At 55.3% G+C, this 27,860-nt stretch overlaps 2 protein-coding genes across 11 annotated transcripts in view; one reads left to right on the top strand and one right to left on the bottom strand.

The window, feature by feature from the left end:
* LOC116580620 (ATP-binding cassette sub-family A member 17-like) overlaps nucleotides 1–12,745 on the bottom strand; it is a 68,757-nt gene extending 56,012 nt beyond the window's left edge. For 3 of the 7 annotated variants that reach the window (XM_032327072.1, XM_032327070.1, XM_032327069.1), the window contains exons 1-2: nucleotides 2,499–3,635; nucleotides 2,001–2,259 (exon numbers count right to left, since the gene is read on the bottom strand). In XM_032327072.1, the coding sequence (XP_032182963.1) occupies nucleotides 2,001–2,259; nucleotides 2,499–3,437 (1,198 nt within the window). In that variant the 5' untranslated portion in view covers nucleotides 3,438–3,635. Of the gene's footprint in view, nucleotides 1–2,000; nucleotides 2,260–2,498; nucleotides 3,636–7,319; nucleotides 7,485–11,290 lie in introns of those variants that run through there. The other 4 variants (XM_032327074.1, XM_032327075.1, XM_032327073.1 and 1 more) reach the window with 4 other exon arrangements.
* A 208-nt stretch (nucleotides 12,746–12,953) lies between these two features.
* Nucleotides 12,954–27,860, top strand: part of ABCA3 (ATP binding cassette subfamily A member 3) — a 38,514-nt gene continuing 23,607 nt past the window's right edge. For 2 of the 4 annotated variants that reach the window (XR_004281740.1, XM_032327079.1), the window contains exons 1-10: nucleotides 12,954–13,065; nucleotides 19,243–19,451; nucleotides 20,318–20,560; nucleotides 21,173–21,268; nucleotides 21,441–21,705; nucleotides 22,754–22,881; nucleotides 23,504–23,669; nucleotides 25,386–25,645; nucleotides 26,822–26,938; nucleotides 27,120–27,240. Coding sequence is in view for 3 of the 4 variants with exons in the window: in XM_032327079.1 (XP_032182970.1) it covers nucleotides 21,215–21,268; nucleotides 21,441–21,705; nucleotides 22,754–22,881; nucleotides 23,504–23,669; nucleotides 25,386–25,645; nucleotides 26,822–26,938; nucleotides 27,120–27,240 (1,111 nt within the window). In the remaining variant the exon portion in view is untranslated. Of the gene's footprint in view, nucleotides 13,066–18,663; nucleotides 18,738–19,242; nucleotides 19,452–20,317; nucleotides 20,561–21,107; nucleotides 21,269–21,440; nucleotides 21,706–22,753; nucleotides 22,882–23,503; nucleotides 23,670–25,385; nucleotides 25,646–26,821; nucleotides 26,939–27,119; nucleotides 27,241–27,860 lie in introns of those variants that run through there. The other 2 variants (XM_032327078.1, XM_032327077.1) reach the window with 2 other exon arrangements.

Genomic DNA, 27,860 nt, shown 5'->3' on the forward strand with positions numbered 1-27,860 from the left:
AAAGATAAACTGCCTGAGCTGGGATCTTAAGGAAAGACAGAATAGAAATGCTTTCCTCCTGGTGGAGGCCACTGAGGGGTCCCTAGAAATGGGGTGGAAAACCAGCCCAGATACAAAGCCTAAATGTTTTGGGAGCAGGAGGGCTGCCCACTGAGAAAGGCCCAAAGCAGGCAGGAGGGCTTCTGACCCACCATGTCCCACTGCAGATTTAAAATATATATATATTCTATTTATTTCAGAGAGAGAGAGAGAGAGAGAACAAGCAGGGGGAGCTGCAGAGGGAAAGGGAGAAGCAGGCTCCCCGCTGAGCAGGGAGCCCGATGCGGGATTCAATCCCAGGAACCTGGGATCACGACCTAAGCCAAAGGCAGACAGCCAACCCACGGAGCCACCCAGGCGCCCCTCCAGCTGTAGACTGATCTCGAATTCATCCACACAGCTCCATGTCTGCCTGTGTGTCCAGCGCCCTCCCCGGCCTCCTCCTGAATGTCTATGAAGACCACGGGCCCTGGTCTTTCTTCCAGAAAACAGTCAGAGTTGGCTCTTCTAGAACAAATCAGGTAACTTCTCTTCTTAAAACCCTTCCCGGGGCACCTGGCTGGCTCAGTGGGTTGAGCCTCTGCCTTCGGCTTGGGTCATGATCTCAGGGTCCTGGGATCAAGCCCAGCATCGGGCTCTCTGCTTGGCAGGGAGCCTGCTTCCTCCTCTCTCTCTGCCTGCCTCTCTGCCTGCTTGTGATCTCTGTCTGTCAAATACATAAATAAAATCTTATTTAAAAAAAAACAAAAAACCCTTCCTGCGGTGGGCGGCCTTGGGAATGAGAAGGAAACCCAGGACCTGGACAAGGCCTTTGAGGCTCCTGCAGACACTCCGACCTCAGCGGGACCACTCTCCCCACTTCCTTCCTCCTCGCTCATGGCTGCCAGCTCCCCAACCCTATGGCAGGCCCCCCTCTGGCCGTCCCCGAGCCCTGAGGTCACCCCCGAGCCCACATGGCTTGTCCCTAACCCTCACGGCTTCACCACCGTGTCTCCTCCCCGGAGAAGATCGCTCCGCTGTAGTTCATTTCACAATCCCACATTTGTGAAAGATATGACTGGACTGGCACGGGATTTCAGGGCGCTAGGCAAGCACAAGGCACCAAACAGCGGTCCCAGCACGCATGGCCACGGACGGGCTTTGAAAGGAGTGTGTGCACGAGGAGTGCTCCGGGCTGCATGGGGACAGCCCCGCCTTTTCACTCTGTACCTTCTGCGTCACTGAAATGCCTTTACAAAAACACATGCCATAATTAGAACTTTGGGAAATCACCCCATGTTTTGTGGACTCTGTCTTTTGAAAGGCCGTGTCGGCCTCAGTGCATTCATCCATCCAGCCAATGTGTACCAAGAGGGCAGTAGGTGCCAGGCACGTGGTAGGCCCAGAGGGGAGCAGAACAGACGTGGGCCTCTGTCCTCGTGGAGCCGGAGCCCCACCGGGGATGGCAGGTGCCGCCCAGAGAGCCATTAGTGGCCGTGCGGTGAGAGAGACGGAGGCACGGGTGAGAGACCTAAGCCCCAGCTGCTTAGCTAAGCGCCATTATGAGGATAGGCCGGCACAGCCCTCGGGAGGCGTGTGGGGCGCAGGGGAGCCTGGAGAAGGGTCTGCCTGGCTCTTCCACCGCCCGTGCAGTATAAGCAACTGGAGGGGCTGAAGCACCGGCTGGCCAGTCCCTGCTGACCTCTGAGAGATCTCCCTGGCTCCATGCAGAGACGGGACTAGAAGGGGTCAGGAGGAGAAGAGAGACCCATCGGAACACTAATTCAGAATCTCTCAAGTGTCGGGGGCACGGCTGCAGGATCCGAGTCCCCCCCCCCCGGGCTGCTCTCCCACCACCTCTGCAGACTTTCTCGGATTCGGAGACCCCGATTTGGAATCATGTCCGTGAACACCCTCTGGAGAAGGCCTCCCACTCTGGAAAAATGCCCTCCCCCCGCCCCTCCCCCATCTTCATGTCTCACCTTCAAACTCAACGTCGAAGGCGTCCTGCACCATCTCCGTGACAGCCCTCAGCGCGTCGCTCTGGGACGGGATGTACGCGAGCTGGTATTTAGCCTGCGTGGGGAAGTAGAAGAACGCTGGCAGCAAACTGATGTTGACGGCGGGGTGGTTCAAAGGAGGCCATTTCCTGGGCACACTGTGGAGGCGAAGGTACATGGCGATCGCAGAGAACAACAGCGGCGTGAGGGCCTCGAGCACGGCGACCAGGGGCTTCCGCTTCTGCAGCAGAAAGGAAAGCGTGTGTTCACCCGAAGCAGGACGCACGTGTTAAGTCACCCGGTGCCGAGGCTTCCCCTAGGACAGTTCGCAGAGCTCCAATGGGAACCGACCGGACTTGCAGAAAGGGGCCCCGTTCTAAGCTGATTTTTTTCTTTCCTCCATTATTAGAACCCAACCTGACTTCGACATTCAGTCCCGCCCCAGGAGACGCCCATGGCCCCACCGAGCGTCTTACCCACCTTCAAGGTGAAATTCTTCCAAAGAAGAAGTTTGAAATTCCTGCACATTCTCACGTGGAGGGGAGGCATCAGCAGCGGCTGGGAAGCAAACCGGGCAGATATCGGTCCTCCAGGAGCTTTCAGAGTGCTGTCCCTGCCTTGCTGCTGGCTGCCCCTCCCCTGCACACCTCTCCACACCCCTGTGCCCCGGCTGGGCTGACACCCCCAGGGGTGACCTCGCTGGCTCTTTGGGGTTGCAGTGCAGGACACTGGGGTGACCTCTGTCTGTCTGCAGCCTGCACCGGGGTTCTGCAGTGGGCACAGGGCTGGTCCTGCCCCAGCCCCCAGCCCGTGTGACTCCACGGCCCCCAACCTCCCCTCCCAGCAGGGGGATGAGAACATGCGAAGCCCTCCCCAGCTCTTCTCCTCTCCCACTTCCTGCCTGCGGCAGGCCTGGCCATGACCCAGAGGGGACAGAACTGGCTTCAGCTTGCCCCCCTGGGGCATCACCCCCACGGAAAGCCGCCATCTCCGTGAGGCCTTTCTTCCACCCTGTGTAAAATTTCGGAAATGCCTCCAGTCCTCCGTGTTCGTTCTTCGTAGCCCATTTACACCACTGAACGCGCTGTTGGTCTGATTTCCCTCTAGAATGCATGCCCCACGAAGGCAGGGAGTCGGGGATTTTTGCTTTTTTGTGGTTTTTTTGACCTGATTTTTTGTTTTGTTTTGTGTTGTTCTGCCACCGAGTTGCCAGACCCAAGAGCCGGGCCGGCAGGTGCTGAGCTCTCCATAGTACGGACACACAACTCCAGGCATTCCGGGGCCGCAGCGAGTGTAGGGTCGGGCCTGTGAAGAAGGGCAGGCCAGCCAAGCCGCGAGTTCCTTCCCCTTCACGCTCTGCTTCCCAGGGTCACACGCTTTGACTTTTAGCTCCCACCACGATGCGATTTTCACTTCCATGAAGACGTTTTCCCATCGGTGAAAGAGCGGAGGGATGCATATCCTCAGGGAGAAGGCTCTCCGACGCTGCCCGCCGGGAACTGAAGAAACAGTGCTGCGAGCACTAAACGTCGCTGGAGATGGGCTCCATGAGTTTTTGTAAGATTTATTAATTTGAGAGAGAGAGCATGAGCAGGGGGAGTGGCAGAGGGAGAGGGGGAAGCAGACTCCCCACCAAACAGGGAGCCCGATGCGGGGCTCGATCCCAGGACCCCAGGGTCATGACCGGAGCCGAAATCAAGAGTGCCACACCAACAGACAGGGCCACCAGCTGCCCCGGGAGGTACACTTTAAAGAGTCTCATTGTGTGATGTGAATTTCACCTCCATAAAAAAAGAATGACTACAAGACACGATTATATTAGTCAACCTTGGGGGCAGGCTTCTTATCTGACAACCCCAACCGCAGACATTTACTCCCTGCTCATGGCCTGCTGCCTCCTGGGTTTGGCTGGTCTGGCCTTTAGGTCTGGTTATGCGCTGAATTGTGCCCCCCACCAACCGCGGTGTTGAGGTCCTCGTCCCTAGGATCTCAGCCTGTGACTGTTCTGAGAGGCAGGGCCTTTCCAGAGGCAATGAAGGCAAAACGAGGCGGTGAGGGTGGCCTGACTGTGCCCTTAACGGTGAGAGGAGATGTGGGCCAGGGCTGCCAGGCGCAGAGGGAAGACCAGGTGAGCATGAGCCCGGGGCAGCCACCTGCAGGCCCAGCGGAGGGACTGAACTGGCCGGAAGATCCAACCTTGCCGGCACCTGGGTCTTGCGCGTCCAGCCTCCAGAAATAAATTCGTGTTGTTTCCGGCACCCGGTCTGGGGTGGTTTGTTAGCGTGGCTGGTGGGGACGCATGCAAGTCTGCTCTGCACACCTCTCGTGGCAAGCTGCTCTCGTGGCAAAGGTCAAGGCAAACCGCACAAATGCATTTCAAGCGTCTTCCCACACACACTTGCTAACCATTCCAGCATCAACGCAACAGGGCAGGAAACTCTGTCCGCTCTCATGGGGGCACTGCCGACTCACCCGGCAAGGGGCGTGGGCATCACATTTAATACAGGGGGCTCCATCCCAGGACCCTGAGATCATGACCAGAGCTGAAGGCAGAGGCTTAACCCACAGAGCCACCCAGGCGCCCCCAGGAAGAGACTGTTAAAAACCTAAATATTTCTGCAAATAAACTGTGAAGAAATCGAGAAAGTTGTCCAAGAGCCTGCAGAGAAGGACAAGCAGTAATAACTCAAATGGGTGAGTCGTTTTCAACTGCAAGGAACAGTTTGTTCTGATGCTACTCGATCTGATCTATAAACGTAAAGCCAGAAAACGTCCGGTACTTAAAAACCTGTTACCATAACAGTGATCCCAAACTCTGAGAAGGATGGCATTTATAATCAACCAATCCACCACCCAAACAAAAAAACTACAACTCGTTGCCACTGAAGAAAAGAGAGAAAAGCCCTTGATGAGGTCCATGAGAGGAATAAAACACCATGAACAAACGGGAAATCCATCCCAGAAATACAGGAATCATTCACTGTTTTCACTATCATGAGATGTGTTGGTGTAATTCCCCGTATTTACTGGTCAAAAGATTCAAAACATATTATTGTGTCAATAAATTCCAACAAGGCATTTGATAAAATCCACCAAGTATTCCTGGATCTCTCTCTCTCTTTTTAACCTTAGAAAAGGCTTGCTTATAACACACTGATATTACATATACAAATGCAGGGCCATGCAGGTCTCCCTCTCTGCCTCCCCCACATTCACCTGTGCACACGTGTGTGCGCACTCTCTCTCTCCCTTCCAAATAAATAAACAAGTATTAAAAACTTAGAGCAAGGGACGCCTGGGTGGCTCAGTTGGTTAAGCAGCTGCCTTCGGCTCAGGTCATGATCCCAGCGTCCTGGGATCGAGTCCCACATCGGGCTCCTTACTTGGCAGGGAGCCTGCTTCTGCCTCTGCCTGCCACTCTGTCTGCCTGTGCTTGCTCTCGCTTCTCTATGACAAAAAAAAAAAAACAAAAAAACAAAAAAACAAAAAAACAAACTTAGAGCAAGCAGTGGAGGCGTAGAGGGGTGGAGGGGCAGGGGCAGAGGGAGACTCTTAAGGAGGCTCCACGCCCAGCCCAACATGGGGCTTGATCTAACATCCCTGAGATCATGACCTGAGCCAAATCAAGAGATGTACACTTAACCAACCAGCCATCAGGGTGTCCCCGGGGAGACATATCACTGCAAAGGAAGAGTCAGTATGAAGATTTTAATTCTCCTAAATAAATCTACAAATTTTACATAGCACCAATAAAGATTTCAACAAGATTTTTAAAAAACTGATTCAGAAATCCACAGGAAGCCCAAAAGTATGAAATCAGGCAAGAAAATTCTGAAAGGGACAGATAACAACCAGAAAATATCCACATTATTAAATTTGTTGTTATATAACTTCATTAATTAAAAGAATATCATACTAGGGGCGCCTGGGTGGCTCAGTGGGTTAAAGTCTCTGCCTTCGGCTCGGGTCGTGGTCCCAGGGTCCTGGGATCGAGCCCTGCATCGGGCTGTCCGCTCCACGGAGAGCCTGCTTCCTCCTTTCTCTCTCTCTGCCTACTTCTGATCTCTGTCCGTCAAATAAATAAATAAAATCTTAAAAAAAAAAAAAGAATATCATACTAGGACAGTAACAGCTCAATAAAAAAAAAAAAGAAGAATCAAAAAAAAAAAAAAAGAAGAATCTATATATACACCAAAGTATTCATGGGAACTTAGAACAGGATAAAGAAAACATTTCAAATTAACTGAATATTATCAGTAACAGCACTGATTTCTCTATGTTCTACTACCTATGTGAAACCAATTCCCGGAAAGACATAAGCTATCCAAATTCACTCAAGAGGAAATAGGTAGCCTGAAAGTCTTTTATCTGCTAAAGAAATTATATTTGTATTTAAAAGCATCCCAAGACAGAAACCATGACTCAGATGGTTTTATTGGCAAATTCTAACAAACATCTAAGGAAGAAATGATACAAATTCTACACAATCTCTTCCACGAAGTAGAAGAAGTAAGCTACTTCCCAACTCATATTATGAGGTCAGCATTACCTTGATACAAAAGCCAGACAAAAACATTACAAGGAAGGCATATAATGACGATAATAATAATAATAATGTAAGAAGAAAAGTGTCTCTACTCTCAAATATCATGATTTTCCCAAGAAATCTACAAAAAAAAATTCTCCAACTGATAGGTGAGTTTAGCAAGGTCCCAGGAGATGAGGTCAATATACAAAAGTCAGTTGTATTTCTATATACTAGCAAGGAACAAGCGGAAAACCAAAGTTTTTTTCAAGGTATCATTTGTGATAATATCAATAAAATGAAATACTTAGAAGTACATTCAACAAAATATGTCCAGAATCTAGACGAAAGAACGTTAATGAAAGTTTTTTAAAAATGAAATAAATGGGAAGATATACCATACTCATGGACTGTAGGCGGATGTACAAAGACTTCAGTTCCCCCAAAGTGATTTTTAGATTCAGTGCAATCCCAGTCAAAATCTCTACAGTATCAATGACGGACATCAACAAGGTGACTTTAAAATTCCCACGGAATGGCAAAGGGACTAAAATAGCCAAAATCATACTGAAAGAGGAACAGAACTGGGAGATACCTCCTGCCTCATTAACACTACACTAACTAAGACAATATAGACTTAGCTGAAGCCTAGGCAGGACAACTATGGCCCCTGGGCAAACGCAGCCCACTGCAGCCCAGCTTGCAAACCAATGGCTGGGAGAACTGCCCTCAACCACAGCGACCAAGCACGGAATAGCTCTGAATTTAGCCCCTACCGTGCCCATTGGGTGAGACTTCTTCTGTCATATGATTGTTTTGATGACAAAACAAGCAACATCTTCCAAGCTCAGATGACAGCTCCAGCAGTGTTTTCCAGACCTCAGTGTACATGCAAAGGAAATTTTCATTATTTTTTAAAGAATTTATTTATTTATTTGACAGAGAGAGAGAGAGATCACAAGCAGGCAGAGACAGGCAGAGAGAAAGAGGAGGAAGCAGGCTCCCTGCTGAGCAGAGAGCCCGATGCAGGGCTCGATCCCAGGATCCTGTGATCCTGACCTGAACTGAAGGCAAGAGGCCCAACCCACTGAGCCATGCAGGCGCCCTGGAAATTTTCATTATTTTAAAATCGGTGTAATTATGTGACTAAGGACCCTCCATCTCACCTTCAGCCGGCTGGGACTTATCTGTAATGCACGACGGGCAACAAGGCAAGTTATGGAGAGGAGTCTAACGGGGTTCGATCAAAGCTTTCAAGCCATGATGACAGTCAACTGAAGTCACAGTCAAGGTGAGACACACAAAATCTCGTGACCGGTCCACAGTGACAGACAAGCGTGTACAACAGATTCTGATGGTAGGGAGTACTATCTTTGAACCCTGGCAAAGCAATACATTAACCCATAAAAAAGAACTCCGTTGTTCTCATGAGTAGATCTATGTTGCAAAGAGAAAGTTATATTCAATTATTATATTAATGTCTTAAATAATTTTTTGGAAAACATATAATAAGTTAATATAATTATTAATTTAAATTACTTTTAAATTAATATAAATTAATGTCTCATATAACAAGGATGTGTATGATACCCTGAAATTTGCCTCTTGGCATGCAAAGCCTTAAGCATTTGCCCTCCAACCCTTTACAGAAAGAGCGTGCCAAAGCCCAGACTAAAATCACACGCAGACCAGTGGAACAAAAGAGTTAAAAAAGAGAGGTTCACCAATATGGTCAATTTTTGACAAAGGTGAAATTCAATGGAAAAAGAATTATCTTTTTAACAGAGGGTGGTGGGACAGATGGTATCATGTATGGGGGAAAAAAAAAAAAACCATTGATCAATACCTCAATCCATTATACAAAATCAGATCAAAATACAGCATAGACCTAAGTGCGAAACCTCAAATTCTGAAACTTCTAGGAATAAAAAAAAAAAAAAAAACCCTCCAGGAGAACATCCCTATGTCCTTGGATTAAGCAAAGCTTCCTGAGATACGACACGAAAAGCATAAAAGAAAAATCAGTTTAAAATTAGAATCTTTTTCTCTGCCAAAGATTAACAGGGTGGGAAAACAAGGCACAGACTGGGGGAAAATATTTGCAAGTTGCTTACCTGACAAAGGAGCTCTAACCAGAATATATAAAACTCTCAAAACTCAACAGTAAGAAAATTAACACCCAATTTCAAAAGATGCTGGCCCGAAGAGGATGTATGTATGGCAAATAAACCCAGGAAAAGATGTTCAGCATTATGTCACTGGGAAAAGCAAATTCAAACCACAATAAAATACCACAACCAGCTACTCGAATGGCTGGGAAAAAATATTTTTTCAGTGATGGCAAAGTTACAGAGCGACGGGAACTCTTATAAATAAATCAATGGGGCAATGCAAAATAGTGCAGCAGTGTGTTTCTTACGTTTTATAATAAAGCTAAACACACACTTCCATACAATTCAAAGATCCTATCCCTAAATTGTTACTGAAATAAAATGGGCATTTTTACTTTCAAACAGACACAAATAATATCTCTTATACAAAACCTATATACAAATTATTACAGAAGGCTTTACTCAAAACCTCCCCAAAACTAGGAACTGGCACCTTGCTAAGTGCCGAGCATTTCTGAAGCATTCCTTATGTTTCCAAGCTTTGAATCCTCACGGCAATCCCATGAAGTGAGTACTATGTGCTGCCTGCTTTAGGCAAGGGAACCAAGGCACGAAGAGGTTACGTGAGGCATTAAGGACTGGGATTCAGTTCGAGGCTGTGTGGCCAGAGTCCATAAGCAGTTTTAACCACTACAATATTAATGCCTCTCCATCACTGAATGAAGGAGTATATGTACAGCCCTTGGTCTAGAACGAAGCCTCCAATTATAACATTGCTCCTATGGAAACAATCAGAGAAGCTGTCTTCTGAAATTCTGTATTGAATACCACCAACGTGGGCACTGCTGTACAAGAACGTACATATCTATAAGCACAGACAGATACAGATGGAAAGGGAGATAGTATTTGTGTCCTTGCAAAAGAAACAGGAGCTGACATATTGGTTCCATTTTTAAAAAGCATAGAGGGTGTACAAGTGTATATCTTTTTTTTTTTAAGATTTTATTTATTTGACAGACAGAGATCACAAGTAGGCAGAGAGGCAGGCAGAGAGAGGAAAGCAGGTTCCTGCTGAGCAGAGAGCCCGATACGGGGCTCGATCCCAGGACCCTGGGATCACGACCCAAGCCGAAGGCAGAGGCTTTAACCCACTGAGCCACGCAGGCGCCCCTGTACAAGTGTATATCTTTTTTTTTTTTTAAGATTTTATTTATTTGACAGACAGAGATCACAAGTAGGCAGAGAGGCAGGCAGAGAGAGGAAAGCAGGTTCCTGCTGAGCAGAGAGCCCGATACAGGGCTCGATCCCAGGACCTTGGGATCACAGCCCAAGCTGAACGCAGAGGCTTTAACCCACTGAGCCACCCAGGTGCCCCTGTACAAGTGTATATCTAAATATGTCAGCCAACTTCTGCAATGACAAGGTTTACTGCCTTTTGTAAAGCCCTATGTTTTCCTTGAGCATAACCTTAATTTTTGACATCAATCTTGAGAAATGTCTGAGCCACGGGAACCCCAAGGAGTATCCGCTGTAATGAATGACCTGGCAGGTTTTCACAGTATGTGAGTGTGAGTAATTTACCTCCCAGAGACTGTCAGGAGTCCAGGAGTCCGAACATCGGAACACCTGGGCTCCAGTCCCACATCTACTATGTGACTTTGGATAAATTATGCCCCTTAACTGGGCCTCCACTTGGAAGAATACCAGCTACACCGTCTAGGTTTAGTGAGCCTTGAGCAAAAGAGTGACTGTTGAGGATCCATCCGAAGGGCTCACCCCTTGTGGGCTGTCGTTTGTGACCACGTGTCTGGAGCCTACAGAACGTCTTCCTTTGCCAGTGGCCTTGTACCCTCTAGGTTCATGACTGCGGTGACTAATCATAATTACCACACAAGCACCCTAACAAGGTCAAGAACAAAGGTTCAGTCACTATTCTGTAGGCGTCTCTCTCGGTCAGCGCAGTCCTTCCTCCTGGTCCGCACCTTCACCTTCCATCTGAGGGAAGTCTGACCCAGTCCCGCTCCGTTCCTGGATTGGGTCATGCAGAACCCTTCCAGGTTTAGAAGGGCTGTGGGGAAATTGCAAGGTGGAACCAGTATGAGTTGGAGATGACAAAGATTGGTTACTGAAAGAGGAAAGAGTGAGGAAGACGCCAGTCAGCGAGGTTCATAGAGTTTCTGAGCAGAAACCTGGGCTGGGGGCGGGGGTGAGGGCTGTGAGCGATGATGGGAAGAGATGGTATTTTAAGATGCTCGCCACACATTAATAATCCACTCCTCCACCTCGACTATAACTGTTTTCAGTTGGGTTTTCCATTGCTGGGTTTGGGGGTTTTATTTGCTTCACGGCTGTCTGCTCCGTGAAGACCAGGCTGGTAAGTCCCTGCTAGGCTCACCTGGGACTACCACTTCCTTAGTGCTTATGTGTCAGGCATCGGGATAAGCTTTTACTCATTTTCCCATTTGACCCGAAAACAAAATCCTTCTGAGTTTGGTACTATTACTAGTCTATTAGCATCCTAACTTGAGGAACAGGAGATGGCAGCTCAGAGCTGTCAAAAGACACGCCCACACTAGTCCAGGGGCCGGTCCAGAGCAAAGCCAGGACATCTGACCCCTCATTCAACAAATATTTACCGAGTGCCTCCTCTCTGCCAGGCACTCCAGGACCCTGAGATGTCCCGGTGAGCTAGACAAGTCCCTTTCCTCATGGAGCCCACCTTCTGGTGAAGGAGACAGAGGGAAAAGAGGCCAACAAAAGCCCAGGTAAACAGCACCGCTTCCGCCGGTAACAGGGAGACCCTCTATCGCTAATCCGCGGTCTTGGGGTGGCAGGGACCGAAGCTTCCCTACTCAGGTCATTACTTTACGGTTGGATCGGCGGCCTCCTGGTCGCAGAGGTGCACGGGGCACGGCAGGTGCGGCCACCCCAAGTACGCCCCGGGAAGCGCTGACGCAGCCAGCGTACAGGGACGATCCCCGAGCCTTAGGCCCCTGGCGCGGCGCTCAGTCCGGGCGCTGGGGACCCGAGGGGGTCGGCCCGCAGCGACTGTTGGCCCTGGCCCTGCGCCGCTGCCGCCCACGAGACTCCAGCCCAGGCCCCTCGCCCAGTCCCGCCCCGCCCCTGCCACGCGACCTCACCGATCTCCAGGTGACCCCAACCCCAACCTGGCCTCAGGACCTCCGGGTCCCAGCTGATCCCTGCCTGGTCTCGTGACCTCTTCGCAGCAGGTGACTCTCCCCCACCCACGGTGGCCGCAGCCCAGCTTCAGGCCCCTCTCCGCTGCAGGTGCCCCCCACCCCCGCGTCTAGCGTCTGAGGTGGCCCCGGCCCGGGCAGAGCTCCCCAGTAGCCCCCGTGAAAGCAATGAGTCACTGAGCCTCGTCAGGGCACACGGACTGTGCACACGCCAAACCACGGCTGGCAGAGCAGGCCCGCCCGCGGGGCGGGGGGCGTCCGGGCGCGGCAGGCAGCCCGGACCGCAGGCAGCCCGGACCGCGGGGCGCGCTCGGTGCAACGCGGCCCCTTCTCGGCGCTCGCCTCCCGCCAACCCGGGCCCACGGTTCCCGTTTTATCGTTCGCAGCGGCACCAGCAAGAAGCGACAGGGGTCAGGCTAGCCCTGAGAAACACGGCAACCCTAAGCTCTGCCCCAGGACCAGACCAGCTCTGTCCGCTCAGGGGCTACGCAAGGCTCGTCTCCGTCTGTTTCTGATTTTAGCAACCCTAACCCACGACCTCCCAGCTCAGGTGGCCCCCACCTGGCCTCGTGGCCCCCAGGCCCTCCCGCCCTTCTGAACTCCGCCCCGTGACCCTGGACACACCGCAGGATGCTGGGCCTTCCAACCCGCCTGGCCGTTTTCTAGAAAGTTCCGCACCCTCCACCCAGCACCCCTGGGCCTCCCCACCGCCCGGCAGTCCGCACCAGGTCCGAGGGGGCCAGTCGCCCTCCCTCGCGACACAGGGGACCGCGCCCAAAGAAGGGAAGTGCTGGAGGGAACGGCTAGGGCAGGCGTCTGCTCCAGCCGCACCAAAGGGCAGGTGGATGCAGCCCCGCCCCGCCCTGGGGTCCGGCGCCCCCTGCCGGCCGTGCGGCGGCGCGGGGGCACTGCGCAGGCGCGGGCGGGGCGGAGCGGGGCGGGGCGGGGCGGGGCGTCGGGCGGGCCGGGCACCCGCAGGGCTGGCCCACTGCGCACGCGCGAGCCGGCCGGCGCGCCCCCTGCAGGAGCCTGCGCTGCGGGGTCAGCGCCGGCTCCTGTTTGCAGGCGCCCCCTCCCCGCCTGGCTGCCCAGCCGCTACCAGCACGGGCTGTTGGTGTCGCCGCCGCCGCGAGGCCGAGCGCAGCCGGGCCCGAGGCAGGGGACCCCGCGAGAGGGCAGCGCGCCGGCCGCCGCCGCCCTGGCGCCGAGGGTCGGTGAGTGCCGCCGGGACCCGCCGCGCGCGCTCGCTTGCTCCCGGGGCTCGCGGCTCCGGGCCGTCCACCTCCCGGCCGTCCTGCCCCCGCGGCCGCACCCCGCTTGACCGGCCTACTCCGGACCCCCCACCCTCTCTCCCTTGCGCCGCCCCGCCCCGCCCGACAGGTGCACCTCGGCGGGGCCGCAGCGCCAGGCCGCCCTGACTCACGCTTGCCCTCGGGCCGAGCCTCTGGGCGTGTCCCCCTCCCCGCGGGCGGCTTCCTACGCGAACCCTGGAGCTGGACGCGCCGCGGCACCCTTTGTGCCGAGCCGGGAGGGTGGCCCTGTTGGCATTCGTCCGGCAGGCAGGCACTCGGGGCGCCCGCCCGGTAGAGCCTTGCAGCCGCCAGGCCGGGAGCGCAGAACAGGGCCACTGGGATGCTGCTGGCTCATCCCTCGCGCAGATTTCCCGGGTGGGTGGGAGTGCTTCCCACCCCTGAGTCCGGCCTGCGCCCAGCCCTTCACTCCGGGGAGCCAGAATCGGGGGGCCAGTGCTCCATTGCTCGTGTTGGGAGCTCAGCGGCGGGCAGAAAGGCGGGGACGCTTGGTCTAGGTGGAGAGGCCTGCAACAGCCCTCAGTAACCTCTGGGGTCCGTGGTCAGTGGGTCCGTAGTGTGAGTTTGCGTTTACACCGGATCCGGCATTCACACACTACCCTGTAGCCTCATGAGGGCAGGGCCTGTCTCCTGTACTTGGTGCACACTTGGTCTGCGAACCAGAATCCCCCGCCTCACTTCCTTGGACGTGGCCTAAAGAAAGCCCATTGCCTTATCGGGTATTTCTGTTTGTTGACCCCTCTGCCTGCTGCACTGTGAGCCCACTTACTGGCCAGCCTGGGTCTGGTCAGGGCTTGGGTTCCCAGAACAGAGCCTGAGCCTGGCACAGAACAGGGGATGGAGGAACGCTTGTTGAATGGGTGACTGACAGCCCGTGACAGAGCAGGGACCCGGGCAGGGTTCAAATGAGTCAGGCTGGTTTTTTTCTCCTGAGCAACGGTGTCATTCAGTTCTGAACAGTTGGGTCCTGCCTTGGGTAAACTTGAAAAGATCAAGGCTCTTTTCCTCTAGAAAGTTTGCATCAAGGGAAAATAAGAAAAATGGATGCCCTGGGAATCTCCTCGCTCTTCTTCTTCTTCTTCTTTGTTAATTGCACATTCGGTCATCATATTTGGCACACAGGATGACATTGTTCCATCTCTGGTGATCTCCCCTCATGCTGACGAGACAGCCGTTTGCAACAGGAGAGATCAGCTCGGGGGCTTTTTAAAAAACACTAGCCTTACAAGGTGCATGTGCCGGTCTCATGGGAACCTGTTCTGACTTAGTCTAAACTGGGAAGGCCCAGGAAGACTCCCCACTTGACTGTCTGTTCTCCAGCCCAGCTTCCCAAGACGACAGTAGACTTGTCTGCTAGTGAGTCGGTGGAGGGGAAAGAAAACATTCTAGAACTCAGGGGAGAAGGATGGGCAAGACTCTGGGCATGATGGAAAAATGAACTGGATGTGGTCCCTGCTCTTGGGGACCTTAGGATAGAGCTAAAGGGAATGATTGATTCATGAGTAACTGTAGCATCAGACAGAATGAGACAAGTGCCCCCTTGAGACATCAGAGAAGCTGCTTCCAGCTTGTTGGGACGGCTTCCAACAAGAGCAGAAGGTCTCAACCCTGGCTGCATGGTGGCGGCATCCCGGGGCAGGTCCCATGACCAGGCCAGAGTGCAGGATCTTCGGGGGGCGGGCCTCTGATGTCAGCTTCTGTCTTAAAGCTCCCCCCCCCCCGAAGATTCTGTTGTGCAGCCAGGGTGAAGAACCCTTGGGCTGGGGTTATCCAGGCCTGCTTCACAGCAGGACTGGGACTGGACTGGGAAATGATATTGCAAGAAGACAAAACCCCAGGAGGTCCAGGCCCCCTTGGGAAAGCATGGGGCGTGTCAGCCCCCGTCCCCCGGAGTGGCTCAGATTTGGAGTCAACAGGCAGACTGGTACCTTTGCAGGAGCCGAGTAATACGCTTGCTGCAGAAACCCATGGTTACCTGTCCCCAGGGATCTTCAGTCGCCTCATTACCTCCTTTCCTACACCCAGAGAGGCAGAGCAGCTTGCAGGACAGGAGTGGGACCGAGTCTCCAGCTGGGGGGAACAAAGCAGGAGGCGGCACAGATTTTGTGGAAATCTCTCCTCATAGCTTCCCTTGGGCCACACCGCTGCCTTAAAAATGCACCCCCCCAACCCCTGTGAGGAGCCATATGACCCCAAGGAGACAGCTGTCCCAGCCCTGGACAGGGCAGGTGGTGGTGGTGAGCGCGAGGCCAGCAAACCGGGTCTCCGGCTGGGCCTCCGATACAAGTGACCACAGCCTTGAACCCAGCCTCCTGGGGCTCCCGGACCATGACCAGGCCTCAGGGATTTGTTCCCACCTCATCCGTGCAAGGGCCGCTGTGTAAATACGTTGTCCACAAGCTTTTTCTTGCACGCTGTTATGTGTGAGAGAATTTGAGTTTGCACCCCCATATGTTTCATTTAGTTATTTATAAAATAAAGCCGTGTACTACCACACCAAATATCATGGGCACAGAAACACACATACATACGGACCTCTTAAAGGGACAAGAAGCGAAGTGAACACGGTCACTTTGTCCAACGTATTACTGCCACTAGGTCAGTCATTAAAACACAGGCTGTTTTAGTTTTTTTAAAGTAGTTTGTATGCCCATTATGGGCTCAAACTCAACATCCCCAGGAGCAAGAGTCACACGCCCCAGTGACGGCGCCAACTGGGCGCCCCATCCCGTATGCTGTTTTTCGAAGAAAGCCGTGTGAGCGAGCCTGGACCCCATTTATAAAGTCCTGGTGAACCCTGAGTTCTTGTCTGAAGGTCTGGTTCCGGGTTCTGTTTACTTTAGTCCCGGGTTCTGGCAGTGTTGCCAATAGACCCCACGACCCTCGTGAAGCCACACAGACTGTGCTGGGAGCCCAGGACTTGGCTTTCATTCACTCCCCCTCGCCAGTCCCGCAAGGGCGCTTGCTGCTGGGGCACGGGGTGGGCGGTGCTAAGCGTTTAAGTGTTTAGGGGCTGCTGGTGCAGGTGGAGCATCTGGCCTTGGGATGCTCTTGGCGTGTGCATGTGCGTGTGCCTGTCGATGGCGCTGGCCCCGGGCTCCGCACACCCCGTTTCATAAATGCTCTATTCCTAGCCCAGGGTGTTTCGAAAAGCCGCAACTCTCACTCATTGCCTTTTCTTGAAGGCACAGAACTGAGTGTTTCAGCTTAAAAGAAATGAGCTAGCGGAGATGCAGCAGCGGTCTGTTGTTGTGGAGAGAAAGGAAAAGGACCTCCAGATCTGGAACATTCGTTGAAAGAAAATACGTATTTCCGTCCTAAGTTCCAAGTCCCAAGATGACCGGTGACCCCTGCTGTCCCCAGGGGTATTCACAGTCACATCCCAAATCCCTACGAAGTACCATAATGCTTCAGCCGTGATTTTGTGTGTTTTCATTCCACCCAAACATCCTATCCTGCATCCCATGAAGTCCGGGATGCATGCGAGGCTTAAACTAAACCAGCGGGCGAGGGCCACTGTCCCTGCCAGGGTGCGTGACCGCCAACAAGCCAGCAGGCGTGCCAGAGTCCCTCCTTACTGAGTATCAGTAAAGCCAACTTCCCCCTCATTTCTGGAGAAAAATACTTATGAGTGCCGTTTCTCACCACTCCTCTCCTCCAGCAGATGGTGTCGCGCAGCCCGCTTGGAGGCCAGGGGTGGGCCTCCCTGGCGGGCACCACACTCTGTAAACGCGCCTGCTGCTTTCAGCCTATGCTGTACGGCGCGGACTGGTATTTAGACTTTGCCTGTGCAGAATCCACTGAAATAGACATTTTCACATGTTTCCTTTGCACCCCCCCAAATTCCCTTCCCCGAAAGAAGAGATCATGGGCTGGGAAAACAATCAAACCCCAAAAAACCACCTGGAGAGCAGCTTTACTGCCCGTGTGGAGCCTCCCCCCCACTTCTTGGCACAGCATCCAAGGCCTTGGTTGGCTTCCCTTTCTGGCTTATTCCCCACTGCTCCCTGACCAGGTGCTCAGAACCACCAGCTGTTCCCCGCACACACTCTTCACCTCCCCTCCTGGCCACCAGGACACTGGACACTGGTCTCCTGTGTCGCCCACTCCCCGGAGCCTTCCCAGAGCCTCCCCCGTGTCGCACGTGTGCGTGTGTACACACACACACGCGCACACACACACACAACTTCTGTCCTCTCCAGAACGTCACGCTGCCTCCTCTGGCTCAGGCTACAGCACTCACGGTACACGGACGTGTTCACAGGCTGTGAGCGCCTTGGGTTGGGTGTGTTACGATTTCCATTTCCACACCGTCAGCACCTCGCGCACAGCAGGCACCGGGCAGGTGTCTGCGGGAGGAATCAATGCCTTTCTGTCTTGCATGTCATAGAAGACTGCAGATTCCACCCACAAGTGTTAAGTACCTATCTGGAGTGGACACATGGGGACCTTTACTACCACTCGCTGTTGTGGACTCCCTGGGTCGATAAGGAAATGCTTTCCCAGCTGAACGGGGTCCTCACCAATCTCGGTCCTCAGGAAAAGCACCAAGGCCTGGCCAGCGCCACCCGTAAGGCCCTATCTCTATTCCACGTCCGTGGAAAGAGGGCAGAGGTGGGCTTGTCTTCTGCCGTGTGATGTGTGGAGGCCTGGCTCTGTGGAGACCCCTCATGTGGGACCGTGGGGTCGTGGAGACCCCATGCCATCCTCCAGGCCTGGACAGACTCAGGCGTCCCTGGAAGGAGATGCACTGAGCTTGGGATGTGACGGGAACTCGTCACCGAACAGGGTGCGTACCCTGCACAGGGCCCTGTCCATGTCCACTCGCTGGCCTCAGAGCCTCCTTGGGGGCAACTTCTCTAGAAGCATTAACGCCCCTCTGTTCCTCGTATGCTGAAACAAAACCCTGTTTGGTGTGGGCACGTGGACAGTGGACGACAGGTTCAGGCCAGTAATGAAAAAGCCACTGGTGGGGAAGTGGAGGTGTCCGGGCCCTGAGCGTGTACCCCGGCGGCCGTGGGTGCTTCCCACTGGCACGACCCGTACCTCTTGAACTCATGGAAGTTACTGGAAAAGCCCTCATCGGAGGAATCCTGTGTGTCACCACAAGAGCGCCCCGAAACTAGCAGGCCATAGGCCACAGGACGCACTCACTCTGGACTAGTTCAGTCGTTCACTTAAAAAGCAAACACTGAAACACTCCACACTTTGTAGTAATGTTTAATATTTTAACAGTGAGCAAACAAGCCTTTTAGGAGTGGAGGGGGTGGGGGGAAGCTTTCCCTTCCCTTCCTGGCTTTGTCCCTGGAGGAGTGAAGTGAGTCCTGGAGGGGAAGTCCTCAGCCGCTCAGTGGCCCCCTCCTGAGTGTTTGCCTTAGAGTAGGAGGCGTTGGGCTGGCTCTGCCTGGCGGTCATCCCTTCTTCTGCAGACTCTGGACCTCAATGTCAAGTGTTTTGAGGAACTTTCAACTTCCTGTCCCGTTGTACATTTGCTTTCTTAACCACAAAGCTGTCTAGATTTTGTAATTCTGGGAATCGCCTTTAAATTCCTTTCTGCTCAAACAGAACAGATGCGGGTAAGGCGTGCGGTGGGACTTGGGCTGCAGCCTGACATGCACGAGGCAGCCAGCCGGGTGCTGAAAGGAGGCTGAGGGGTACCCCTGCAGATGGCGGGGCGCAGGGAAGAGTTTCTCTTGTTCATGTCTAACGTGACACAGTGGGAGCGACGCATACAATTTTATGAAGGTTTACTACTTTTCGGATGACACAGGGCTAGAAACGTGTCCTGGCTCGTAGCTTTCTTGCTGTGTGACCAGGGCCAGGTCCTTCCTCTTCCTTTCTTCGTGCTTAAGAAGAGTGGTGATGGCAGAAGCCAGGGCTGGGTGAGCCCGTCTAACGGGAAAGCTCCTCATATTTCCACGTATCAGTTGGGAACAAAGACCCATCCCCTACAGTCTGTTTCCCTGCATCCGTATTTCTTTGTCATCAGATCTGCTCTGTTTCAAGGAACACACTTGCGATCTGTTCACTTTCTAACTTGGTAAAAAGGTTTTTTTGTTTATTTTTCAAATTATGCTCTAGCGCCGTCCCTTTGCCCAGAGGTGCCGGGAGAGTCATGCCAGCGAGTCCCAGGCCCCTCCTGATGTCCCGTGAGGCATCCGTCACCCCGCTGCACTCAAGAGGCCCACAGGCCCCACCCCAGGGTCCTGGTCACAGAGCCGCCTCCTTCCGGCCAGTCCTGCCATAGCCCCAGAGGGAGACCACGGCCAGGAGCCTCTCCCAGGACTCAGGTTAGTGCATGGGTGCTGCTTGGCCTCATAGGGACTCTGGGAACACGGTTGGTCTGTCTTTCTGTTCTCCGCACTCCTCGGGACAGAGAGACGAGAATAAGCACAGGGATGTGTCCTTTCCTGGCCAGACTTTGCCAGAAGTCTGACCAGCGATCTTATTTGAGCTGTGACCTTTTTGTATTGAAGAAGGTTCACCCTGGCCAGGCCAGGGCGCATCGTGGGGATGGCGGGCCCAGAGGGAGGCACTGCCTTCCCCTCTTGGCTTGAGCCACTTCTAGAAAACTTTTAAAACCACAGGTCCTCGGGGGTCTTATTTCTTTTTATCCTTTTATGTACTTTGTGTGTGTTTATGAACTGTCCACAGCTGATTTTATGACACTTTATGCACCTTGTGAATTTTGGAAGAATTTGGAACATTTATTAAGTGGCTACTTAACAACGTTTCATTCTCCTTTAGCTTTAATCTCTTCTCATTTTAACCACTTGGTTAATTACAAGCATATTTGAGGTTAATTTGTAAAAAACAGTTATGTTCTCTACGAATATTCACTGTGTACCCTTTAACGCGAATTCTGAGCAACTATCATCCGACAGGGACGGCCACATCTTTTCTTAAAAAGCAAGAGTTTCATTTTAAAAAGAGCTTCCGTGGAAATGACTTGTAACCCATTGGGTCCAAATGTAAAGTTGGTCTTTGGAAAAAATCGAAGAGCTCTCACTCAAGGCAGGTCCTCCGGGCCAGCCGTGTGGTCGGCGTGCCTGTGTTCTCTAAGGGTCGTGCTCCCTTGACCTGCCTGGTGGACAGCGTGGGGCTGCTGAGCTCTGACCCTCCCAGGTGCATCACACAGGCTTCTTCCCCCTTGCAGGACTGTGAGCACCAGGGGACTCTCTCCACTCCCCACCCCGTGCCCTCGCCTCCGTGTGGTCGGGAACCAGCAGCTCTCGGGAGAGGGGCCCGCCACCTCCGCCACTCTCGTGCCCACCCTGGGTGGGCGCGGCCCTGTCTGCCCCCAGCCTTCATGCCCGCAGCCTCGGGCCCACGGTGCAGCCGTGTCCCGGGTGCCGTGGGGTCTTCCTGAACTCATTCAGACCACCTCCTTCTGCAGCAGGTGGGTGTCTCATGCACGCGGGGCTCTGTGTCTCTGCCAGGTTTAAACACAAGACCTCTACGTGATATGGGACAGATTTCCTCTTGAGGAAAACGACTGCTGTCACGTGGAGGCCGCATACCAGCCCTCATGGTTAAAGCAGGAAAAACTGGTCCTGAGAGTTCATGGCAGGAGAGCAGGGGCCATTGTTCCGCCCATGTGTCTGCCTACCACGTCCTGTCCGTGGGTCAGCCCGGCTGGCAAGGGCCCCCTCCTGGGCCTCTCCTCCCCGCAGCTCTCTGCCAGCCAAGTCTGCTTTCACCACGACCGTGGCCGTGGCCAGGGTGGCCAGTTGGTGGGGAGGGGCGATGCGCAGGAGGAAGCACGTTCATCCGGACCACAGGGGATGCCTGCGTGGGTTTACAGCAGCATGAGTGCCCCGCCAGCAGCATGTGGCCCCTAGAGCCTGTCACTGAGGGTGTGTCTGGGGAGGAGGCGAGCCACTGCCTAGCAGTGCACTTTCTCCGTGAGCTGACAGAGCCGAGCCGGTATCTTTCTCTGGTGGCAGCCAGGAGGTGGGGACACAGGAGGAGGCCTTGTGTCTGAAGGGGGGTCTCCCACCCTGGCCCCCAGGTGCACTGCGGCTGCCTCCCCAGCCTCCCAGGCAGCCTGAAGATGGCTGTGCTCCGGCAGCTAGGGCTCCTGCTCTGGAAGAACTACACAGTGCAGGTAGGTGCGCGCCCCGGTGTGCCTGGGCCCCAGGAGGGGTGTCCTGAGGGCAGATAGACACGCGCCCTGGTGTGGCCGGGTCCTAGGAAGGGCGTCCCGAGGGCGGGCCCAGCCCAGCCCCCTGCCGCCGGCCTTGTGCTCCCTGAGCCAGAGCCTCCCCTTCCTCTTCCAGAAGCGCAAGGTCCTGGTGACCGTCCTGGAGCTCTTCCTGCCCTTGCTGTTCTCGGGGATCCTGATCTGGCTCCGCTTGAAGATCCAGTCGGAAAACGTGCCCAATGCCACCGTCTACCCCGGCCAGTCCATCCGGGAGCTGCCCCTGTTCTTCAGCTTCCCCCCGCCGGGCGATGCCTGGGAGCTCGCCTACGTCCCATCCCAGAGCGACGCCGTCAAGACCATCACGGAGATGGTGCGAAGGGCGCTGGTCATCAACATGAGAGGTGACGTGTCCTTGGGGTTCCGTCCCATCCAGCTGTGGGGGAGCGAACCCGGGTGAGCGCCGGTGGCCAGACTCAGCATCTGCCCTTGTTGGAGGGCCACTTTTTTTTTTTTTTAAGATTTTGTTTATTTGACAGAGAGAGAGATCACAAGTAGAGAGGCAGGCAGAGAGACGGGGAAGCAGGCTCCCCATGGAGCAGAGAGGCCAACGCGGGGCTCGATCCCAGAACCCTGAGATCATGACCCAGGCCGAAGGCAGAGGCTTTAACCCACTGAGCCACCCAGGCGCCCCTCCCGGGTCACTCTTTATGAAATGGGAACAGGCTTGTGAGGGCCAAGTGGAGCCACGTAGGCGACCGCTGGATCGTCCCGGGCTCTGGAGTTGCCCCCAGTTCATGGTGGGGACAGCTCTGGAATTCCATGGGTCATCCCAGAACCCTTCCTGGGATGTGCTTTTGGGGGGACGGTTCTAGAAAAAGGCATTGGGAAGCACGTTGAGCGACATGTCTGGTACACACAGCTATCGGTCCCCTGGCCTCACGCTTTGCTTCCAGGATAAAAAGTGTCCGTGTTTTTCCCACCTCTTCTTTGGCATAGGTCATCTGTGGCCTGTTGAGTGCCACGTGGCAGAAAAGGCTCAGGGGAGGTTCTCCACCCTCGTGGAGCAATGGCAGGAAAGCCCTTTACATGTGTGGGGTCTGGTGACAGAGAAACCATGTGACGTACGACATTAGTGTCCACTCCCATCTTCAAGGCACCCCACGTGGCCTGAGACAGAGGCCACCCCATGCAGGGAGGCCACCCTGGAGGGTGTGGACCAGCCCTGCCCCCAGCTCTCCCCAGAAACCCCGCCCCCCGATGGCGGATGCCTCCCGTCTCCTCAGCAGCCAGTCTCTCTGCCCCCATCCGCAAAAGCCTCCTGCACTCTGAAGACAAGGGTACAAAGCCCTAGAGAAACCTGGACATTTGCCGTCTTTCACTGAAAATGATGTGAAATGGCCTGATTTCCAAGTAGAACAGGCCCTCGGGCAACTCTCGGCTCCCCCACAGCTCGCGGCTTTCCCTCCGAGAAGGACTTTGAGGACTACATCAGGTACGACAACCACTCCTCCAACGTGCTGGCCGCCGTGGTGTTCGAGCACACCTTCAACCACAGCGCGGAGCCCCTGCCGCTGGCGGTGAGGACCCCCCCCATAGAGCCCCTCCCCTCCCCATCCCCTCGGCCCTCCTGCGGGGCAATGCCTGGCTTGGCTGCGGGGCCCACATCGCCCGCTGGGTCCCCGCCAAGGGCGCCCTGCTGCCGCTCTAGCCCGTCGGGCCCATGCTGCTGGGAAAGCCAGGAGAAGGCAGCCAGCCGCCTACTGCAGACCCCGTAGTCCTCCGGCGCGTCCCCTGCGCCCTGTCAGGTGGGCAGAGGGGAAGGGAGCGGACTCCAGCTGTAGAATTTCAGTGATTTAAAACACAAGAGGTATTCCTGCCTAATGCCATCAAGCCCAGGAAATGACGCAGCTCCTCTAGTATTATTCTGGGGACCCTCCCCTGGTGATCAGGGACACCTCGGGCACAGAGTTCCTGGAGGTAGATGGCAAGATGGGGCTGGCGAGAACACCCCGGGGATGCACTGCAGGGCTCCCTGTCCCCGCCCAGGGCAGGGCTGTTGGTGTGATGCTCGGGGACCCCGTGGACCTTGTGGGGGCTTGCGGGTGTGGGGAGGTCACTGACGAGCCCCTAACCTATCTCTCATTGGACACGATGTTTGCTTCTCTGTCAGAGCAGGCGGTTTTCTCTTTGTTCCTGTAGGTGAAGTACCACTTACGGTTCAGCTACACACGGAGGAACTACATGTGGACAGAAACAGGCTCCTTTTTCCTGAAAGAGACAGAGGGGTGGCACACCACTTCACTCTTCCCACTTTTCCCAAACCCAGGACCAAGGGAATCAGCGGCCCCCGACGGTGGAGAACCTGGTGAGAAACCACGGCCATGCCCCCGGCCTGGGCTGCTGACAGGGGCGGTCACGGGGAACCCCCACCTTGCTTCTCTCTGCAGAAGTATCTCTTTAGGGCTGTTTGGTCTTCTTCCGTGTCGAGGGAAAGCTGGCTCTGACGGGTTAAAACACTCCCAAGTCCGCAGAGGCCCTTCTCCACTTCCCGAGGACGTGTGGTCCCAAAGGAAACCGGCGTCTCAGTCTCGGAGAGGCTGCAGTTGGCATCATGTCTGTGGGGTCGGCCTCACGCTTCACTTCCCTCCCTGGCCTTGGCTGTGTGCACTCGTACGGGCTTCGGGGGCTCCGTAGTCCTGGAGCAATTGTTTGACTGCGTGAGCGGGCCGCTGGCAGAAGCTGGCTCCTGGCTAGCTGTGCCCCTCAGCAAATGTGTTGTCTGTCCCATGAGGCCTGGGAAGGCAGCAGCATGTATGTCTCCTCCAAAGCCCGGCTGCCCTCCTGGGACAGAGCTGGGGGTGAGCAGGGCCCCCTCCGTGGGTCCTGGGCGGCAGCAGGGTATTACAGAGAACACAGGATCCCACCGTCTGCAGATAGTAGAGTATGTTCACGTTTTGGTGGAAAGAACCAGGAATGTCCTGAGAGGAGCGCCAGGCAGCCGGGCTGGTGGGCAGGAGGAAGGGAGGCGGCGGCCAGTGTTTAGAGACCATGGCCAGTGCCTGGGGCCCGCAGCAGGAGAGACCACCCCCCTGTTCGTGAGGACCCTCTCACTAGGTACAAATTCAAAATTTGTCTAAAAAGGAAAACCAAGTAGGAGCCTAAGGAAAACATTCCAGCCGATGACCAGGGTCCACGTCTTTTTATGTGGAGGACTCGTTAGTCCACCCCAGTTTGAAGCACACACAGAGGGCTGAGCCATGGCAGAGACGCGGGCCAGGCACACGGCACATGCTTGGCAGCCACTGCTGTTGCAATCGTAAACATCTGGAACCCAAGGGAGCCGTGGGTACCCCTGTGTTGAGGTGGGGGGCCGTACTGCTTCTGTCTCCTAGGGGCTGGGACAGAGCCTGCTGGCCTTTCCATAATAGAGATGTTGCATATCTTAATGGTCCCCGTATTTTATGAATAAGGGTGCCTGTGCCCATGTGCCCATCTGTCCTCTGCTCGCCTGAGGCTGTGCCCACTCCTTCCTCAGGCTCCCCATGGCAGGCTGGGCTCTGGACTGGGATCCTCACCCCCAGTCGGTCACTCCTCCCAGTCCTGTCTCACTGGCAGTTTTGTTACAGGGCACATGGCAGGGGCATCAGAAAGGGCCAGCAGAGAGAGCACAGCAGCTCACAGCCCTGAGTACTGGCCTTTGGACTGTGATGCCTCCCTCCCTTCAAGGCGCTAGCGCGGGGGGATGGAAGTAAGGCTGTGACTCAGCGGGCCTCGGGATAGTGGGTTACTGTTGAGTATCCTGGAGGGCTCGACATTATCACCGAGGTCCTCCAAAGTGGACGAGGGAGGCAGAAGAGAGGGCCAGACAGATGCCACCTGGTTGGCCTTGGGGGTGCAGGAGGGGGCCGTGAGTCGGAGATGAGGATGACCCCTACAGGCCAAAAGACCGGAGTGCCCAGGGGGTGCTAGGTGGTGTCGCTCCGTGGCCCCGAGCACCACGGAGACCGGTACGGCTCAGGGCGCATGGCTGTGTTAGCGAGCCACACCCATGACGTGGCTTTTCCACCCGGCCCGCGCTCAGGGTACATCCGCGAGGGCTTCCTGGCCGTGCAGCATGCGGTGGACCGGGCCATCATGCAGTACCACGCCAACGCCTCCGCGCACCAGCTGCTCGAGAAGCTCACCGTGACCGCGAAGAGGTTCCCCTACCCGCCCTTCATCTCGGACCCCTTCCTGGCGGCCGTCCAGTACCAGCTGCCGCTGCTGCTTGTGCTCAGCTTCACCTACACGTCGCTCACCGCCATCCGGGCCGTCGTGCAGGAGAAGGAGACGAAGCTCAAGGTATCCGTGCCCGGCGCGGCTTCCCACCGTCGGGCCGGTTGGGTGCAGGGGGGAGGGGCGTGGGGGCAGGCCGTGGCCCGGGAACTGAGCCACTTGAGCAGCTGGCCGCGGAGTGAACGCCCACCATGGTGCAGGCGATCCCCGGGCTTCTGGGAACTCAAGCCCGGTGCACCCAGGTCCTTCACACCCTGCTGAAGCAGCCATGCGTGGGCAGTGCGGTAGGGCCTGACACGCTGAAACGACCACGGCTCGGATGTGCTGGGTCAAGCAGGAGACAGCGTTGAACTAATTTCGGTGGTTCGTTGACGTTTTGGCTGCGGCCAGTATAAAACACTAAATTATATGCCTACTCATCCGATTTCTGCGGAATACAGCCACCCCCAAGGCCGGACGCTTCAGGGGGCGGCCACACACAAGGCCCGTTCACATTGCACGGGGCGAGCATAGCCGTGGGTCCACACCGCCAGGCCCAGGGGGACGGGGGTTAAGGGGTATGGAAGGGGTCGTTAACCAAGCACAGCTTGCCTTAACCAAGCACAGCTGTGCAATAGAGTCACCCATAAACTCATGTTGGCAGTGCTGCCGAAATGACCCAGATTTTATTTGAAGTTCTTCCTTTGGCAGCAGCCACGACACTTAGAATATTCTCGGAGGTGCCACATCTGTGATCATGGGAGCTTGTGAGCTGCGGCAAGCCGGGGGCCAGGAGAGGGACTGGGAGAGGGACAGGGTGCTGTCCGCGTGGGCGCTGGACGTGACGGTGGCGCAGTGGTGACGTGAATGCAGTCGGCAGCAGATGTAAAATGGCTCAGAAGCAAACATTTATGCCCACAGATTCGTGGGTAAAACCAACGTGGCAGATGTTCAGTGATGGTTGAATCTGAGTGGAGGGTGGGAGCACGCTGGGTGAGGGGCGAGGTGGGCTCATCCTGCTGGGAGCCGGAAGGCTGGCCCAGGGCGCAGCACCTAAGACCAGGGAGACAGAGGAGGAGGGCAAGGGATGACAGCACAGGTGGACCGCATCTTCTGCCTGGCGCGTGCTGAGCCTGGGTCCCAGGCTGTCCCTCTGTCGTTCCCTCCTGGCCCATGGGGGACACTGGGCATTCGTACAGACGCACAGGCTCCAGACCACAGGGGCAGGCGTGTCGGAGCATGTGCATGTGGCCCTCTCCCCAGGAATACATGCGCATGATGGGGCTCAGCAGCTGGCTGCACTGGAGCGCCTGGTTCCTCCTGTTCTTCCTCTTCCTCCTCGTGGCCGTCTCCTTCGTGACTCTCCTCTTCTGTGTCCAGGTGAGTGTGGCCTCGTGGAGAACGTGATGGTAGCATGGACGGGCCCAGCACCCCGGGAAACCCCAGCCTTGGCTCAGGGCTTTCAGAGTGCGTCGGCCCTTCTCCCACCCTCGCCGGTTTTGTTGGAGACGGGCGACCTTTAAGGTGTCCCGGTCTTGTCCCCACTTCCCGGGCCACACAGGTGAAGAAGGGCGTGGCGGTGCTCACCCACAGCGACCCCTCGCTGGTGCTGGTCTTCCTGCTGTGCTTTGCCACCTCCTCCATCTCCTTCAGCTTCATGGTCAGCACATTCTTCAGCAAAGGTGAGCCAGCCCACCCCCAGGACCAGGGCACCCCAGGGACCCCCAGCCCGGGAAACCCCGGGGGTTCCTCCCGGTGGGCTGGAGGGAGCTGTGCTCTGACAGGACCCATGGGGTGGCGCAGGCCTGAGTCGTTCTGAAGCTGAAGCTCGGGGAGCTGTTCCTCCTGTTCTGTGTGTGTCCAGGCCGTCCTAGCCTTGCTCTCCCACCTGCATATTGTGGAGAGACCAGGAGGCTGTGGGCGTGTCCTGAGGTGGGCGTGTCTCCACACGTGGGCGTGTCCCTGTGGGTGGGCGTGTGTCCACAGCTCTTGGATACTGTGGCCACAGGTGTGCCTCCCACCCCAGTGGAGTGTGCTTTTCCCTCTTTTACCAGCGGTGTCCGAGGGTTCAGATCTTGTTTCAGTTCCTCACAATTTCGCTCCCACGTCCACCAGACCCTGTGTTCCGCCGTCTCCACGCTGTCTTCTAGACTCAGCTGGAGCCTCTGGCTCTGTCCTGCGTCGTCTTTCTTTCTCTGTGGCGGCAGCACACACAGAGCAGTGGGCCATCGTCATTGTCCTTGAGCGCACAGTTGAGTGTCAGTAAACGTGCCCACAGGGTGGTATGACTGTGCCCACCCCC

This window comes from Mustela erminea, chromosome 20 (assembly GCF_009829155.1).
Source record: "Mustela erminea isolate mMusErm1 chromosome 20, mMusErm1.Pri, whole genome shotgun sequence".
In the NCBI taxonomy this organism is placed as follows: domain Eukaryota; kingdom Metazoa; phylum Chordata; class Mammalia; order Carnivora; family Mustelidae; genus Mustela; species Mustela erminea.